Source organism: Mobula hypostoma, chromosome 8 (genome assembly GCF_963921235.1).
Source record: "Mobula hypostoma chromosome 8, sMobHyp1.1, whole genome shotgun sequence".
NCBI classification, from domain to species: Eukaryota; Metazoa; Chordata; class Chondrichthyes; order Myliobatiformes; family Myliobatidae; genus Mobula; species Mobula hypostoma.
The window spans coordinates 78,610,392-78,630,012 of record NC_086104.1 but is presented as its reverse complement, the minus strand read 5'-3'; the positions used below and the strand labels follow the sequence as shown (position 1 = coordinate 78,630,012).

The following is a 19,621-nucleotide window of genomic DNA, read 5'->3' as shown; positions in this document are numbered from 1 at the left end:
AACATTAGGGTGCATAAGAGTCCAGGGCTTGGCGGGATCTATGCCTAGTTACTGAAAGAGGCAAAGGGTGAGATTGCTGGGCCTTCCTCAAAGATCGTTGCATAATCACTCTCAATGGGCCTTTGACAAAGATTGTTGCATATTTACTCTCAACAGGCCAGATCCTGGAGGACTGGAGAATAGTCAATGTTTGTTCAAGGGAAATAGTGATACTCTAGGAAATTATAGGCTGGTGCGCTTCATATCAGTGGTAGGGAAGCTACTGGGGAGCATTTTTAGAGACAGAATTCACACCATTTTAGGAAAACATTCTGTTTAGGGACAGTCAGTATGGCTTTATATGAGACAGGTCATGATTACAAACTTGAGTTTTTTTGAGGTGGTGACAGAACTGACTGATGAGGGTAGTACAGTGGATATTGTCTAAATGGACTTTAATCTGACAAGGTTTATAATAGAAGGCTAATCCAGAAGATTAAGATGCATGAGATCCATAGTGATTTGGAAATTTGGATTCGGAATCAGCTTGCCCATAGAAGATTAAGGTAGTGGTGGAAACATGTTATTCTGGCTGGAAGTCGATGGCTAGTAGCATCTTAAGACATCAGTGCTGGGACCTCTGATGTTTGTGATATATGCAATATAAATGACTTGGATGAGAATATAGATAGGTGGGATAGTAAGTTTGCACATTGGTAGAGTTGTGAACAGTGAAGAAGGCTATCCAAGGGTTTTGCAAGATGTTGATCAGTTGCTGGTATGCTTGAAGAAATGGCAAATGGAGTTTAATCTGGACAAGTGTGAGATATTGAGCTTTGGGATATCAAATGCAAGGGGAAAGTACATAGTGAATGCAAAGGAACCTAAAGGCATTTATGTACAGTGGGATCTTAGCGGTCAAAGTCCATAACTACCTAATCATGTCCTAGAAGTAAACAACAGGAATTCTGCAGATGCTGGAAATTCAAGCAACACACATAAAAGTTGCTGGTGAACACAGCAGGCCAGGCAGCATCTCTAGGAAGAGGTGCAGTCGACGTTTCAGGCCGAGACCCTTCGTCAGGACTAACTGAAGGAAGAGTGAGTAAGAGTCCCTTACTCACTCTTCCTTCAGTTAGTCCTGACGAAGGGTCTCGGCCTGAAACGTCGACTGCACCTCTTCCTAGAGATGCTGCCTGGCCTGCTGCGTTCACCAGCAACTTTTACATGTGATGCCTTAGAAGTAGATAGGATAGCAAAGAAGATATGAGATGTTTCCATTCACTGTTTGGGCTTTGACTATGAGTCTAAAGATCATGCTGCAACTGCACAAAATGTGGGTTAGGCCTCTTACAGGATTGCATGCATTTCGATCATCCCATCACAGAAAGGACGTGGAGGTTTTGGAAAGAGTGCGGAAGAAGCTTACCAGAATTCTGCATGATTTAGAAGGTATGAGCTATAAGGGGAGGATAGACAAAATTGGGCTGTTTTCTCTGGAGGCTTGATGGGAGACCTGACAGAAGTTTATAAAATTATGTGAGGTACAGATAGGATAGACCAATCAAGCACAACAGTGGCAAAGTGTGCAGAAGTATTTAATGAATACTTTACTTCAGTATTCACTACGGAAAAGGATCTTGGCGATTGTAGGGATGACTTACAGTGGAGTGAAAAGCTTGAGCATATAGACAGTAAGAAAGAGGATATGCTGGAGCACTTGGCAAGCATCAAGTTGGATAATTCACCAGACCGGATGAGATATACCCCAGGCTACTGTGGGAAGCGAGGGAGGAGATTGTTGAGCCTCTGGCAATTATCTTTGCATCATCACTGTCGGAGCAGTGCTGCCAGGATAATCAAGGGCACGACCCACCCAGCCAACACACTTTTTGTCCCTCTTCCCTCCGGGAGAAGGCTCAGGGGCTTGAAGACTCGTACGGCCAGATTTGGGAACAACTTCTTTCCAACTGTGATAAGACAGGTGAACGGATCCTGACCTGGATCTGGGCCATACCCTCCAAATATCCAGACCTGCCTCTCCATTTTTTTGCACTACCTTATTTCCCATTTTTCTATTTTCTATTTATGATTTATAATTTAAATGTTTAATATTTACTAATTTTAACTATTTTTAATATTTAATATTTGTAATCCAGGGAGTGGGAAGGGCAGAATCAAATATTGCTGTGATGATTGTACATTCTAGTACCAATTGTTTGTCGAAAATAAAGTATAAAGTAACAATGAAGACGGGAGAGGTTCCGGAGGATTGTAGGGTTGCAGATGTTGTTCCCTTATTCAAGAAAGGGAGTAGAGATAGCCCAGGAATTTACAGACCAGTGAGTCTTACTTCAGTGGTTGGTAAATTGATGGAGAAGATCCTGAGAGGCTGGATTTGGATTATGAATATTTGGAGAGGCATAATATGATTATTATTAATAGTCAGCATGGTTTTGTCAAAGGCCGGTCGTGCCTTACAAGCCTGATTGTATATTTTTAGGATGTGACTAAACACATTGATGAAGGTAGAGCAGTAGATGTAGTGTAATGGATTTCAGCAAGGCATTTGATAAGGTGCCCCATGCAAATTTGATTGAGAAAGCAAGGAAGCACGGGATCCAAGGGGACCTTGCTTTGTGGATCCAGAATTGGCTTGCCCACAGAAGGAAAAGAGTGGTTGTAGACAGTTCATATTCTGCATGGAGGTCAGTGACCAGTGGTGTGCCTCAGGGATCTGTTCTGGGACCCCTTCTCTTTATGATTTTTATAAATGACCTGGATGAGGAAGTGGAAGGATGGGTTAGTAAATTTGCTGATGACACAAAGATTGGGGATCTTGTGGATAGTATTGAGGGCTGTCACAGGTTACAGAGGGACATCGATAGAATGCAAAACTGGGCTGAGAAGTGGCAGATGGAGTTCAACCCAGATAAGTGTGAGGTGGTTCATTTTGGTAGGTCAAATATGATGGCAGAATATAGTATTAAAGGTAAGACTCTTGGCAGTGTGGGAGATCAGAGGGATCTTGGGGTCCGAGTCCATAGGACGCTTAAAGCCACTGCGCAGGTTGACCCTGTTAAGAAAGCATACAGTGCATTGGCCTTCATCAACCATGGTATTGAGTTTAAGAGCAGAGAGATAATTTTACAGCTAAATAGGACCCTAGTCAGACCCCACTTGGAATACTGTGCTCAGTTCTGGTCACCTCACTACAAGAAGGATGTGGAAACTATAGAAAGGGTGCAGAGAAGATTTACAGGGATGTTGCCTGCATTGGGGAGCATGCCTTATGAAAATAGGTTGAGTGAACTTGGCCTTTTCTCCTTGGAGAGGCAGAGGTTGAGAGGTGACCTGATAGAGGTGTATAATATGATGAGAGGCATTGATCGTGTGGATAGTCAGAGGCGTTTTACCAGGGCTGAAGTGGCTAACACGAGAGCACAGCTTAAGGTGCTTGGAAGTCGGTACAAAGGAGATGTCAGGGGTAATTTTTTTTTTACGCAGTGAGTGGTGAGTGCGTGGAATGGGCTGCCGGCGACTGTGGTGGAGGCAGATACGATATGGTCTTTTAAGAGACTCCTGGATAGGTACAAGGAGTTTAGAAAAATAGCGGGCCATGGGTAACCCTAGGTAATTTCTAAAGTACGTGTTCGGCACAGCATTGCGGGCCGAAGGGCCTGTATTGCGCTGTAGCTTTTCTATATTTCTAGACAGTCAGGATTTTTTTCTCGAGTAGAAATGTCAAATACTAAACGACTTGCATTTAAGGTGAGAGGGGGAAAGTTTAAAGGAGACATGCGCGGTAAGCCTTTTTTAAAACTGAGTGTTAGGTGCCTAGAAAGGGCCGCATGGATAATGGCAGAAACAGATATTTAAGACATTTAAGAGACAGTTATAGCCATAAACATGCAAGGAAGAGAGAGATATGGATCATGTGCAGGCACAGGAAATTTAATTTAAATTGGCATCATGTTCGGCACAGATAACATAGACCGAAGGGCCTTTTCTTTTGTATGGTCTTAAATTGTATAAATGCATCTTAATGATATATTTAAATATTTTCAGGTGACAATATTGCTCAAGCTCTCAAAGTAATCTTGCATAAAAAGATTGACAGTTATTTTACTAAATCTATTTTGGAAGAGATGTATTTTATAAATTATTTGATGGATAGAAGAAAACTGCCCAATTAGTACTGCGGCGTGAATTGGTGGAGTTTGCTTAATGGGAGGGCTGCCGATTGATACGCTCTCGCTGCCAGTGTGTTAGAAATGGGAAATTATACAAGATCATGCAGTGAAATGTTAGCGGCTGCTGAGAGATGAAACAGAACACGCTTAAGTCCAAGACATATTACACTATTCTGGAGCTGTTTATAATTCATTCCATGGCAATACTCTATTTAGGATATTTTTACGATTATTCATGCGCGTTTGGAAAATTTAGCGAAAACCCAAAATCGGGAACGGTGCAATTCGCGTAGGATAAATCCGTGCCAATTAGAAATAATCCTTTCCAAATTGTGTGTAGCTGAAACTCATACTTTTCCATATATTAAAACTGTACGAGTGTGTGGGCTCGTTGACGACTCAGACAGCCGCGACCCTTGGCTATGCGTTGGCGCAGTTTAGCTCGCTCCAAGGGGTAATGCTCAAAGAACACGCCTTCACCACTGAGCCGTCCGTGTTCAGAGCACCATTAGGGAACCCTGTTCAGAGCGCCACTGAAAAGCTCTGACCAGCTCTGACCGCAACTCCGCCGCAGAGCCCTCGCCACCGGCGCGCCTCGAGCATTGCTCTGCGCACAATTCTGGCGGCAGCGACCTAAACCACAGTTCACAGGAGAGACTTGGAGCGCAACACGCCCACGAAACCCAGACCCCCAGTTCTATTGCAAAGTCTTGGAGCGTCGCTTCGATAAAAAAAACACTTCAAGCTCCGCCGCAGAGCCCGGAGCGATACAGTACGCGCTCCCACGAAACCCTTTGCCACGGAGCTGGGGCGCTGCTCTATGATAGTCACACTGCACCAAAGAATCCACTCTGGAATTCCTCAGCACTGCTCTGCGTATTTCAAAATCATTCGACACTCGTCCGCCACAAACCACATTTCCGGCACTGGGACACCACTCGACGGAACGCCTGATCGCAGGTTCAGTGCGAATCTGAGTCGTTTCATTTCTGACCAGGTACAGTATTAGCGAAGTCGTTCGCTCCAGGATAAAGCTCAGACAGCACTGCGGACCACCGGAGCTCCAGCACAGCATGGAAACAAGCAGGAAACATCACTTCACCCCAGCACTCCATGTACTGGCCTTCCTTCTCAGTAAGTACACACACACAGGCATGCTGCATAAAACCTAGAGATGTCAAGAACATTTTCAACAATTCTAATGCATGTGAAAGAACCCTTCGTCAGAATATTCAAAGCACTATTTAAAGCTTTTGCCATTGAAATGGGATTTTTGCCGTATCAAAATCTTCCAGATGAGCATTTTATGCACATTAACCTCTTGGGTACTGAAACGTATTTTCCGGATTAATATTAAACGTTTGCCCCTAATAACGTCTACTTGGCTTATTTGTATTTTGTTCGGTTTATAGTGATCATTTGATCATCTTCAAAGAGACAAATCCAGAGAACTTCTCGGACACTAGATAAAGGGCAACCTACGAGAAAATATTTGTATACGAGATGAATGTCTCAAAAATTTGGGGCAGAAACTTGTTTATGTCAGAACCCAATATCAATAGCTGTTAAGTATTTATACACCAACAGAGTGCACGAAACTGGACTGTTACTGCTTGTGATATTAAAATGCAATTCGCCTATCCACGCTCTTGCAGGGTTTAGACTGTATTTGCTTCGATCTCCCTTTTGCAAGAGGCAAAATACTGCCATCCCTTCAACAAACTATTTTGCAGAATAACATAAATTATTAATACATACGACAAGATAGGTTGACTGTCATTGTACTAATGCAATCACTGACACTCCGGGTTGTTCCCCTTTTTTTAACAGACTCATTTCTGATTTTTGCATAATTATGGAGCAAATTGTGTCTAAATATCAAAATGTTTTATAAAGCCTTTGGAGAAATGAGAGACATTTTGTCACTTTCGCAGATATCCTTCAGGGGGTCGGTGCGGAACAGGAGACCGAGAATCTTTCGGGTCTTTCCACTGATCCCTATAAAGATATTTTTGTGGTTCGGGAAAATGGAACAACGTGTCTGATGGCGGAGTTTGCAGCAAAATTTATTGTCGCCTACGATGCACGGGCCAGTAACTATGTAGATGTAAGGCAACATACCTACCCAGATCTTTGATCATTTCCTAGTTGACATAAGCATGAGGAAACGGATTAATCACTTACATTGAAAAACAATGTGCATTGAAGCTATGATTTTAAGATAGCCGCTTTTTAAAAACACTTAATTGATTCAATTGGCCTCGTTCATCATGACATTTCACCCCTCAAAGACTTGTTTAACACACAATGCTTTATAATGTAAACGTTTGACCTTTCATTTGGTCTTAGCTCATTACAGAAAAAGCTGACATTTCAATTCCACGAAGTGCAGAAGTTAGAGGAAGATGTGGGAGCAACGAATCTGAACTGCAGATTTCCTGGGCCGACGGCACATACAGTTTTAAACTCTACTTTGTGCAGGTAAAAAAAATGCCTGTGAATTACAGCCAAAGTTCATACAAATAATAATACGGTTTATAGAAAGAAAATCCATTCTCTGAGTAGCCGAGGATTCCAGGACCTTGTAACTCATACGGTAACCAACGGACGCAGTTCGTTAATATTTGTACATGCCACAAACCTAAACAAGCTGGTCATTAGTAAATATTAGAAAACACGCGAAGATTCATAATCCTGCGTCGAAGTCGCCAAGCGAGTTTTGCTTTGTCATTCCTTTCATTTAAAATCCTCCACTGTGATTTTATTTTAAAGAAAGCCGTATATGTAATAATGATAGTTGTCCATAAACTTCTTATAGGAGACCCGCAATATATCCACAAGGCAAGAACACTTCTGGAAAGTCAATAAGATTCAGTTCGTTTATGATTTATCTGAATCCAGCCACTTTAAAGATGCAGCCAACCGTAAGTTATTTCATTAGATTGTTATTCGCACACTGCTTACAATTAAATGACAGGGACACTGAGTATGAGCTCACTTTTGTTAGAGCTGTGGGACTATTGAAGTTTATGCTTTATCATGTTTAGTGTCAGGATTAATTCCTACCAACCGGTGACAGTTTTCGTTCACCACTAACAGGAAGTCTGGTGCAATATATGTTTTGGGGGTTAGTTCTTGTGATAGCTGTCTAAAGTCTCCTGTCGAATACTGCACTGTTATCTAGCCAATGAAATTCACTACCATTTCTGAGTAGGTATGTAAAAATAGCCACAATGGTACAAAAAAAATCGGAATAACAGTAGAAGAAAAATAACGCAGCATAATATATCGAGTACTAAAAGATGTGCCTTTTTAGAAACGCTCAAAACTGGGGCATTGATAACATTTGCGGTACAAATTATCAATTACACAAACTGGTGTTACATCCACCTAGAAATAAAACGTTGGACTGATTAAAAACGACAAAGAATGTCATGCATTACCACATTATTGCATTACTACACACATTACAAGGATAATATCACCCCTTTACGCAAGCTAGTAACTACCGAGCATGGATGAAATATTACACAGACATACAAGTGCATTTAGTTTGTAAACGGCTTGAATTTGTAGTAGAACACACACAATGCTGGAGGAACTCAGCAGGCTAGACAGAATCTGTGGTTAAAAAAAGTCTACTTTTTGCGTCGAGACCTTTCATCAAGACTGGGTTTGTAGCTACAAATTTTGTAAATATTGTATCATTTAGCCAACATTAGGCTATTTAATATCTGGACATCGCATTCTCTCTGCCGCTGTGATCAATGATATTCTTCTAATACAGTTTCAGCAAGAATTTGCCCCCTTTTTCCCCCTGCAGTTGGGAAGCACACAGCCACTTCACGCCACCTTTCTCTGTTCGTGACTCCGCTTGGTAAATCGTACAAGTGCGAGGCCCAGGAAACAATTTCCCTCATCTCCAGTGATCACCAGAAAGTCGTTGCCGTTCTCCTATCTCAAATTCATATCCAGCCTTTCGGCCTCAAGCGGGACTTCATATTCAGCGAAGGTAAAGATTGTTTAATCCACTAGCCTCTTGTAGTCCTTTTAAAACTCCCTTTTCTTTCAAATATTCTTTCCTGCCAGTATCCCGTTTTGGAGAAAGTAACGTGTATTATCATGCAGCAAAGGGAATGCGCTCAGTCATGTCTAGCATTTTAAAGCACATTGAAAGTATATTAAACATTGGAAGTATAAACATAGCTGCTGCTATTTAAAAGACAGATCCCTTCAGGTTTTCAGATTCCGCGTTTAATATTTATCTCTCATTTTACTTACAGCCTCTGCCTGTGTAGTGGACCAACAGGAACAGTTAGAGGAGACTCTCCCCCTTATACTGGGGCTGACACTGGGCCTCGTCATCGTGGTGATTCTGTCGGTTTATCATATTCACCATAAACTTACGGCTACCAGCCAAATTCAAATACCCAGAGACAGATCCGAGTACAAACACATGTAAAGAGGTCCGATCGAGTTGGACCGAACCTCCCAGCGAACAGCACGGCAGCTGCTGCACAGTAACGTTAAGCAACAGAGAATTATTTCAGAGAATACTTTTTCAAACTTCCGGGGAACGCGAACATGCAAATAAACGCGCGGCATCTTACTGTATATACTCAGGCGCGCTTCTTTAAATAGTGATGAGCACAATATCTGCTTCAAAACCAGAATCCCCAGCAATCACATCACAGTACAAACAAATGCAAAATATCAACTAAACCATTAAAAGTAACGCAAGATTAGTAATCTAATTTGAGTGTAAGTAGTATTAGTTAGTGTAAGGAACTCTCATTGCTCCAATTGTTTAGAAACAGACTCATTCAGTCACACGCTATTTGCTAAAACAACGTAGATGGCCCAAGCATTCCTACATCGAATCATAATGTAATATTTTGGTACTTGCATATCTTCTCATTATTCTTTCAGACAAAACCATAAGAGAGAAAAAAACTAGTTGTTCAGTTTTATTATCTTGAACGCAAGTCTGCTCTTGAAATAAACTAAAACCGGTTTATTTAACTTTGATAAACACGGCTTCTTGGATTCACAGAGTAATTTTGCTTTTTCCAATTTGGGAAGCAGTTTGCTCGAGCTTTAAGCTTTGACGAATATCTACATTTATTCCAAGCATACGTGAAATATTGTTGAGGACCAAATGACTAGGACATCATTGCGCTACAGAATGACTTGCGCGGCCAGGTTTCCCTTAAGTGTACGTTAGTTGAAGGGACATAAGATTTTATTTTGTGTTCATGTATCTATGGGAATTATGCAGAACAGATCCCCAGTGTGAGCCTTGAATCTACAAAATGTTAAAACTCTCCTTAATTTGGATTCTGTTTAACTGCAACAACTGCGAGAAACAGTTCGACTTCCCTGCCTGATTTAGTATTTTCCTCCATCTCAGTATCAAAATTGCGGATGTTTGTGTTCTACCAACTTTTTCTTACGTTTCAGTAAAACTAGGACTTAGAGAGCAGCAATCCTTGAAGCTTGTTCCAACTTTCAATTAAGATCAGAAATTGTTCTCAGTGACTTTCCTATTAGATGCCCTAACTATCTGCAGACCAAAATGCATCTATTTCAGCCTTGAGTATATTAAAGGTCTCGGGCTCAAACTTTCTACAGCGGAGATTTCTAAGATTCACAATCCGTGTGTGAAATACCCCCCCCCCCATCACTCTTTTAAGTGAACAATTGCTAAGTGGTTTATCATTGACACATACTGACATACAATGAAAAGCTTGATTTACCATCCAAACAGATCATTCATTCCAAACATAAGTATATCAGGTTAGCACAAAAGGAGAAGCAGTAACAGAATACAGAATAGAAAGTTACAATTACAGAATAAGTGCAGTGCAGGTAGACAAATAAGATGCAAGGCCCATGACAAGGTAGATTCAGAGATCAGTAGTTCATTTTCAATGAACAAAATATCTATTCGGAAGTCTCATAACAATAGATAGAAACTATCCTTAATCCTTCATTCTGAAACAATGTCTTCTAGTTTTGGATTCCTCCATGTGGGAAGGTGGATTCTCAGAATCATACATTTCAATAAAATTTCCTCCCATTCTTACCCAGTTTAGTGAGAATGATCTTGCATTACTCATCATTTCCTCATAAATCAATTCTTTCATCCCAGACATCAACCCAGTGAACCTTCTTTGAACCACCTCTGAACAAGTATATCCCTGCTTAAATTTTTTTTTTTAAAAAGGTATTTGATTCTGAAGAACATTTTTGATTCTATCAATAGTATGAGGGAATATTTGAAATTCAGTAAGTCTACCCTGCAAAAGGGATATATTTGTTATCATCAAGTGGAGGGCTTGAGGGGCTGAGTAATAAATATTAAAATATTATTCCAAATACACTTATTTAAGATAATATTTCTCTAGCAACACTCATGGTATAATCCATTTAACAACAGGGCAAGTGCAAAATTTTGGTAGGAAATTACCCCAAAACTTTGAGTTAAATCTAATATAGCAATGCATGCACTCAGTATTGTGATTCTGCCCTTTGATTTTTATGATGAGATTAAATTTTCAAATAAGATGGCATTTGATAGTGAAATTCTTGTTTAATTTTCTGATTGTTTTCTGGCATTCTCTCACTGCAGTTGGGCCAGTTTACCACAGTTGAACAGTTTGTGCAGTTCTTCCTTTACAATGCTTCTGCTTGTATTATTTTTGTTTGTTAGTGCTGATTATTACCTCTTAGCTATATACCTGTTATTTCCTATAATATTGCATTAATTAATCCACACTTGTAAATGAAAGTTAAAACACTTTTCAATACAATTAGAATGAAATGTTTGTGAATAAAACATACAAAAAAATCTTCTGACCTTCGGGAGCATCAGGAAACAAAAATTCAAATGTATCAGTTTCTTTATAATTTTGTTACATAATTAACAAAAGGCCGAGATAGAGCGGGCATGAAGTGGATGCTTCCTATAGTGGGTGAGTCTATGAGTGGAGGTATCATTCTCAGAACAGAAGCAAGTCCCTTTAGAACAGAGATGAGAAAGAACCTCTTTTGCCAGAGAATTGAGAACCTATAGAGTTCATTACCAGATGACTGCGGAGGCCAAGTCATTGGGTAAATTTAATGCAGAGATTGATAGGTTCTTGATTAGTAAGGGTGTCAAGCATTACGGGGAGAAGGCAGGAGAATGGGTTTAAGAGATTTAATAAATCAGCCACAATGGAATGGTGGAAGTTACTCAATGGGCTAAATGGCCAATTCTGCTCTTATGTATTATGGTCTTATGGATTAAAGTAACGAGCTAGACAGTTACAAACTTGATGGCTAAGAAGATTGAAAGACTTTGAGTTCTATATTGCTTTATTGCTACATCAGGAGGAATCTATGCCACAGATTTATTCATATAGATAGATTTGCACTTTTATACCCAACTTGTAATGAACACAATTGAGGAATACAATTTTGAGATTTTAACCTCTTTTAAAAAAACATGGCTGCAGGTTGTGAATTCACTCTTGGTAGTTGAAAAATCCAGACTGATATTTTAGTTTAGTTTTGAGGGGGCGTTGAACAATGAAACTATATTATTATTTCTCTCTCAGATGGACATAACAATACTTTAAAGAGGATAAGGGAGCCGCTCCTTATTATACTGGTCAAACTTTGTCCTTCAATTAAGTTCATAAAATAGATCTTCTTGTCAATATCATATTGCTTTCGAAATGTAGGGTAGACCCGTTTGCTGCTCTTCCTACATTGCAGCATGATATGGAAAGAGATTTGAAGCACTGTGGGGTCATGGAAAGAATTATATTAACCTAAGTTTTTTTTTCCTCCATAAGTTAAAGTGTCAAATGTACTTTAACTGTTGTTTTTATTTCAATCATTGTCTTGCTGGTTGTGTTGCCTTTATGTGAGAACCTGTCATTTAGACTACAATTATCCGTCTTAACAGATACCGTATATGTACATATAAGATCAGTGAAAGTTATTTTAAATCTGAAAGCACATATTTATATTATAAATTGTGATTTGATACACAAGGAGAAAGATCGTACTGTATTAACAAAAGAACATCAGTGTGGGTGAGCACATTTGTCACAATACTAATGACTAATACATTATTTTTGAATAATTATTTTTATTACTCATTTCACTCAGTAAAAAGTCAATAATGTATGGTGTAATCATTAACTGTGTGTGTGTGTGTGTGTGTGTGTGTGTGTGTGTGTGTGTGTGTGTGTGTGTATAATGGATCACAGGATGATTCAGAAGAGAATTGTCTCTATCAAATTTACAATTATGGTATTTCAAAATCTTCTTGGCAATCAATGATAGATCCTTCCTGGAGTAGAATACTCTCACCATATGTTTTGCAGTTGAAGAAAATAGTATATATTTTTATTACTAACCTGAGGCTTTGAAATTCATTGTTCAATTCCCTTGAATTTAAAATCTAAGGAATCCGTTAGACCACAACCAAATGCATCAATTACCTCCTCTAGCATCCCAAAGTGTAGCCCATCATTTCCAGGGAACCTGTTAGCCTTTAGTTCCAATTTAATTTCTATATTTTACTTACTGATCTTAATTATTTCCTCTTATTATCCCATTTGTTCTGTTAAATCTGACAATTAGAAAAATATTGGTTTAATAAATGTTTTTTAATCTATTTTACTCTTTTGAAATATATATCATCTCAAAAGATGTATTATCCAGCTGGACAGAACAACAAGATTAAATTACCAAAGGAAATTGAGGTACCAGTAATAAATTGCAAAGCCAACCTGAAAAAAATATTTAAAGTACTAGTTATGGAATTAGAAGTGTTTACCAGAACAAGGAGCAATATTTGCCTGACAGTTTTTTCTCAGCTTGCTGAAGAGAAATTTGGGTGACAGGACATAATAAAATGGAAGAGAGGAGTTGCTAGTTAGATGGAATGTGGAACATATTCCATAGGGCCTAGAACAATGTAATGAATTTCATAAGAAATAGGCACTTATCCGTTTGAAAATATACTAACATATTAAAATACATCCTGAGAAACATTTTCCTGTAAGTAATCAGAATATACATGGAGGGCAAAATGTAATTGTTTTTTCACTAGAAATAAGGATCACTATTTTCTTGTAATTAACAGCAACACAAACAGTCGTTATATTCTCCAACATTTCAACACTGCCACCCTTCAGAAATGCAAAATGCTTTCAAACCCCAGTTTACAGCCATTGTTTTGAACCTACTGGACTGAGTTAAGAAATGTTTCTATGAACATGGTATTCAAGAGAAGATAAATATTAAAATAAGTAAAACACACAAAATTGAATCACACAGATAATATTCATATTGTATAAATGGTGCATTTAAAATTATTCAAAAACTCTCAGAATAGTTACTCAGATCATGACAATACGCCAACTTTACTGTTTACTTTCCCAACTGTATAACAGTTTTCCATGAAAGTGAAGATAATACTGCCTACAAAACAATGTTCTGTCCTTCATAGTTAGTAGCAAAACAGCAGTACTCACCTGTGACCTGAAAAAAAAGTACTTGTGGTCGCTGGAACACTGCCTGCCTTCTTTCTATTTTGATAATGGGTTGTCAGGCGTCACTTTAAGGAACTCCTTGGCATTCACCATCTGTGATATTATCAACTGGATGAATAATTAATCACATGGAAATAATACAGACATCAAACCAAATGGAGAAAAAGACACATTTTCAGTGATATTTTAAACATTTTACTAACTGAAAAATAAAAATGACCTTTTTCATAAGGAGGAAGTTGAAATATTGAAAACAAACCCTGGCAAAACATAAATTTTAATACCCACTGGGGTGAGATTTTATTGATCTGGTGCTCCCCGTCTGGAATCACTGTCCATGAATTCCTATGCCTATACTTGCTTGGTCCTGATTCAAAGGCCTAATTTGCTAGCCCAGAACTGTTCTCTTACCAGTACCATGGTCTGGATAGCTGCAGAGTCTCCAGTGGTACGGTGAGAACCCCAAAACACTTCTGAAAGCTTTTGACAGTGAGAAAAACAGCTTTGCACCCCAGCTTTGCCGGCTATTGAACTTTAGAGAGTAATTTAATAGTCTGTAAGTGTTGCTGACATGAAGGTTAATTATGATTAAAGATAACAATTAAATTATTTCATATTTTAAACTAAAGTGGTAAGTAAAAGTACCTAAATAATTTAAACTATTAAACTACAGGGATGCAATTAAAGAAAGGAACTGGAGAATAGGTGCGCAGGTCCATGTTCATCACTGGTATAAGACAATGAGATCAGGTCTATTTTATATTGACAGTTTTGTCAAAGGGAATTAAACTTGGTTTCAATGATAGTTAAGAAATAATAAAGATTTATTATGTTCTTACATTTTACTTATGCCTACAACTTATTTACACCAAACCACCATTTTTAAGTTATTTACAGTAAAGCTAATCCAATGTACCTAGAATTTTGTCCATTCACTGATTTCCCCTGACCATATGAAGAGCTGCGCAAACCAGCACAATCTGTGGAGGATTGCTAAATCATTGACAACTGTTCCAGAATTCCTTTGCTAAACTTTTAAGTGCACCAAAATGATAGTTATTTTCAGCTTCCATACTGATATTCTTTTAATTGCAAAATCTGAACCAATATTTAGCACTTGATCACATGTTCGATGAGTTATACGTGACATCATTTTATACATTAAATTTTGAAAGTCGTGTTTCGCAACCATTGAACTTAAAAATAAACACATTTATTTTTAATAAATAACCAGCATTATTTATTTCCTCTGTAACACACAAGTTTCACACCACACTGCACTAGGGCTTACTAATTTTCCATCAAACTTTGCATGACTGTTAAAACATGCAATCACGCTCAACAAACATCACATTTAGATTAATGCTATAAACATTCACTGACAAGTAGAAAGCCGCAAAAATATTTTTAAAAAATCATTAAGTAACATGTGATTAAACAAAACTTAATTTATCAAATTGAACAGATTCATTAGAGTGCCTCAAGTCAGAAACAATCTGTTTTGGTAAACCTGTATTGAACAAGTTTGTTAATCTCTGCAACTCAAAGCATTTTCCCTTTCTAACCCACCCACCCACATCAAGTTAATATCCCTGAAAAAAATTCCTCTCAATACTGTTTGCTATTACAACAGTTACTTCACCACAAAATACTGTTAGTTTATCAGAAAAGAAATGTCAGTAAGATACAAATCCAATTAGATCACATTGCACAGCCAGTGTGGAAGAAAAGTGCTTACCAAAGAAAGAGTCACAATTTTAGAGAAATACAAATTCCACACACTTTACTGAGCAAAATTCTCTCAAAGAGTCCTGAATGTGCTATAATCTGTTACACAGTCGGAGCATTACATCCTGATGTGAACATCAATCCTGGCACATGGTGAAAGGCAAACTGACCCTCCAAGGAAAATATGTTCAAAAAGATAGTACTCAAAGTCAGTTCAGCCATATCATAAAGGAGATTTCTCACAATTACCCTTATACTCCAGCACTGTAACTCTGAAATAGGAAAATAGTAGCTCAGGGAGCTGGTATACAACAGATTTTGTAAATTCCTTTTATTTTGCTTTGTGTATTTTTGCCCAGCCACAGACTTCAAGAGAGAACATAATCTGTTTTGGCGTCACATCTTTTAATATTCTTCATTCACATTTCCTGATGGCTATCAAGTGCTTAATTTTTATTCAAATACTGTGCTAAGACATTCTTAAATCCACTTCATTCAACGATATCTATATTGTCTCATAAGAGGTACAATGCAGGCTGGGGGTCCAGCAAACTTGAGGAATGGATGTTTTAATAATTCCTGTGCAGATGCTCTTTGTAAAGGATCCCTCACTAACATCAAGTCCAAGAATCCTCGCAGCACTGATGAAGCCTAAAGCATATCAGGAGAAACAAACATTAAACAAAAGATCCCAAAATGTGAAATTCAGAAATATTTAACATATACACAATTAATTTTTAAAATAAATCTTACAGAATGGGCCAATTCTGCTCCCATGTCTTATGGTCTTAAGGGTTTAACTTCCTTAACCTAAGTATATTACTTCATTAGTTAAGTGTAGTAGTTCATGCCACATATTTATCCAGTCCATAAAAAGTTTCCATCTAATCACACACACAAATATACATATATATATTACACACACACACAGGCACGCAAAAGTTTGGGCACCCCGGTCAAAATTTCTGTTACTGTGAATAGCTAAGCGAGTAAAAGCTGACCTGATTTCCAAAAGGCATTTAGTTAAAAATGACACATTTCTTTAATATTTTAAGCAAGAAAATTTTTATTTCCATCTTTTACAGTTTCAAAATAACAGAAAAGGGAAAGGGCCCAAAGCAAATGTTTGGGCACCCTGTATGGCAGTACACCCCCTTTGGCAAGTATCGCAGCTTGTAAACGCTTTTTGTAGCCAGCTAAGAATCTTTCATTTCTTGTTTGGGGGATTTTCGCCCATTCTTCCTTGCAAAAGGCTTCTAGTTCTGTGAGATTCTTGGGCCATCTTGCATGCACTACTCTTTTGAGGTCTATCCACAGATTCTCGATGATGTTTCGGTCAGGGGACTGTGAGGGCCACGGCAAAACCTTCAGCTTGCACCTCTTGAGGTAGTCCATTGTGGATTTTGAGGTGTGTTTTGGTTCATTATCCTGTTGTAGAAGCCACCCTCTTTTCATCTTCGGCTTTTTTTTACAGACGGTGTGATGTTTTCTTCCAGAATTTTCTGGTATTTAATTGAATTCATTCTTTCCTCAACCAGTGAAATGTTTCATGCCACTGGCTGCAACAAAAGCTCAAAGAATGATCGATCCACCCCTGTGCTTGACAGTTGGAGAGGGGTTCTGTTCATGAAATTCTGCACCCTCTTTTCTCCAAACATACCTTTGCTCATTGCAGCCAAAAGGTTCTATTCAAAAGGTTCAAAGGAACATCTAAACAAGCCTGATGCATTTTGGAAACAAGTCCTGTGGACTGATGAAGTTAAAAGAGAACTTTTTGGCTGCAATGAGCAAAGGCATGTTTGGAGAAAAAAAGGTGCAGAATTTCATGAAAAGAACCCCTCTCCAACTGTTAAGCACGGGGGTGGATCAATCATGCTTTGGGCTTGTGTTGCAGCCAGTGGCACGGGGAACGTTAACTGGTAGAGGGAAGAATGAATTCAATTAAATAGCAGAAAATTCTGGAAGCAAACATCACACTGTCTGTAAAATGTCGAAAATGAAAAGAGGATGGCTTCTACAACAGGATAATGAACCTAAACACACCTCAAAATCCACAATGGACTACCTCAAGAGGTGCAAGCTGAAGCTTTTGCCATGGCCCTCACAGTCCCCTGACCTAAACATCATCGAGAATCTACGGATAGACCTCACATGCAAGATGGCCCAAGAATCTCACAGAACTAGAAGCCTTTTGCAAGGAAGAATGGGTGAAAACCCTCCAAACAAGAATTGACTCTTAGCTAGCTACAAAAAGCGGTTACAAGCTGTGATACTTGCAAAAGGGGGTGTTACTAAGTACTGCCAATGCATGGGGCCCAAACTTTTGCTTCAGGCCCTTTTCCTTTTTTGTTATTTTGAAACTGTAAAAGATGGAAATAAAAAAGTTTTCTTGCTTAAAATATTAAAGAAATGTGTCATCTTTAAATTAGATCATGACTAATCTGGGCATCAGCCCATCTAACTTAGGTCCACAACCCTTAATATCCTTACCTAAAAACGATCCGTTTTGAGATTATTCAACTGAGCCTCACTATTCTCTTTTTGGAGCAGAACATTTCATATACTACTGTCCTTTGTGTGGAGACATGTTTTCTAAAATCACTGGTGAATGGCCATGTTGTAATTTTAAAACTGAGCTCTCTTCCAATGAACTTCCTATTAAATGAAATAGGTTCACTCTTTCTTCCTAAATCGCCACCTTAACAGACCATCACTTCGTACATTATATCAGTGGGAATATAAGCAAAGTCTGTCCTGAATATCATTTGGTGGATTAGCAAAGCAACTCTTTTAATGAACAAAACACCATATTTTATGTGGAATCTAACTGGAACTCTGTACTGAGGTAACAGAATTTTGGCACTTTGATGCTTGTTGTCCTGAAATAAAGGTAGTACATTAACTATTTCTGGGTTGAATGGCTAAAGTGTAATTAGTATCATAGGACTGACTACATGAACTATTATTGAAGCTAAAGTGTTTGGACTGTAGGATGTCCAGGTATACTTTCAGTCTATCATATCATTATAGTATTCTGCATATTTTACTATTTGGACATACAGAAAAGATACTGCAAAGGCAGGGCATAAGGAAGAGTTATCATTTGATAAGGAAGAATCAGGTAAAAGCCAGGTAGAGGTAGAAGAGGGAAAAATACTTCCACAATCCACTGCAGTACAAAAGTCAGGGTCCAAGTGGCAGAACAGTGCCTTCAATAGCCTTTTCATTTCATCTTGCTCTATGCTAAAACAAAGACCTTTCCAGTAGCAATCTTTCATAATTTCCAAACAATTTTCTTCAAATGGAAGAGAGAAGTTGTTACCTCAAACTGCAATTCTCCCAAAAGACCTCCAAGTAAGTTTTCAGAAAGCACGGTTGGTTCCTTTTGAATCATTTCTCTATTTGTAGTATTCCAATAGATGGGATCTTCACTTAAGTCAATGTGTCAGTCAAATGTAAATGACATTTGAAAGTTGAAATACCAGAGACTTAAAATCTAGGCCATAAGTGTGTTTTGCACTCATCCTTACTGTTCAGACACTGCTGTGACTTAAAGTGATTTCTACTCATCAAGAAGGTAAATTCTATAAAATCTTTTGAAAGAAAAAAATATAAAAATTCTACCTTGTGCACATCCTTTAGCCTTGGAGGAAGATTGTCTCGTATTCTCCTCATGGCCTGAAGTGGTGGTTCATTAAAGTATGGTGGCTCCCCATCCACCATTTCTATTACCATGACACCAAGAGACCATATGTCTACCTAAAAGATGACAATTTAATTTCATCCATCAAAATATGTAATCATAATCTAATACACCAATGATGATGTATTGCTACAGTAGTTAGGATGGAATTTAGGATATAATAATTCACCATGTTTGATTCCTCATGCAAATAGTTTCAAAGAACTGAATGATATTCGACTACAAGTTTATAACATAGAGAGAAGCCGCATGCACTTTGGTTGGAAATCTGCTGTGCAATCTCATCCTTACCTCAGTTCCATATGGTAATCTAGAAATGACCTCTGGTGCCATCCAGTATGGTGTCCCAACTAGTGACTTCCTCCTAGGAACTTCTTTTGACACTTGAGCACAAAAGCCAAAATCTGACAATTTAATCTAAAAAGATAGAAGTAAATAGTTGATCACTTTACTATATTTAAGAAAAA

At 38.4% G+C, this 19,621-nt stretch overlaps 2 protein-coding genes across 6 annotated transcripts in view; one reads left to right on the top strand and one right to left on the bottom strand.

Annotated features, from left to right (window-relative positions):
- Positions 1 to 4,674: 4,674 nt before the first annotated feature.
- lamp5 (lysosomal associated membrane protein family member 5) lies at positions 4,675 to 12,797 on the top strand. Its single transcript, XM_063055098.1, has 6 exons — positions 4,675 to 5,306; positions 6,107 to 6,279; positions 6,522 to 6,653; positions 6,991 to 7,096; positions 7,996 to 8,184; positions 8,456 to 12,797. The coding sequence occupies exons 1-6, from the start codon at positions 5,246 to 5,248 to the stop codon at positions 8,632 to 8,634; spliced, it is 840 nt and encodes a 279-aa protein (XP_062911168.1). The 5' UTR covers positions 4,675 to 5,245; the 3' UTR covers positions 8,635 to 12,797.
- An 83-nt stretch (positions 12,798 to 12,880) lies between these two features.
- The window catches only part of pak5 (p21 protein (Cdc42/Rac)-activated kinase 5), a 266,982-nt gene continuing 260,241 nt past the window's right edge, over positions 12,881 to 19,621 (bottom strand). For all 5 annotated transcript variants that reach the window (XM_063056164.1, XM_063056169.1, XM_063056165.1 and 2 more), the window contains 3 exons: positions 19,446 to 19,571; positions 19,076 to 19,210; positions 12,881 to 16,102 (listed from right to left, as the gene is read on the bottom strand). In XM_063056164.1, coding sequence (XP_062912234.1) covers positions 15,947 to 16,102; positions 19,076 to 19,210; positions 19,446 to 19,571 — 417 coding nt within the window. In that variant the 3' untranslated portion in view covers positions 12,881 to 15,946. The remainder of the gene's footprint in view (positions 16,103 to 19,075; positions 19,211 to 19,445; positions 19,572 to 19,621) is intronic.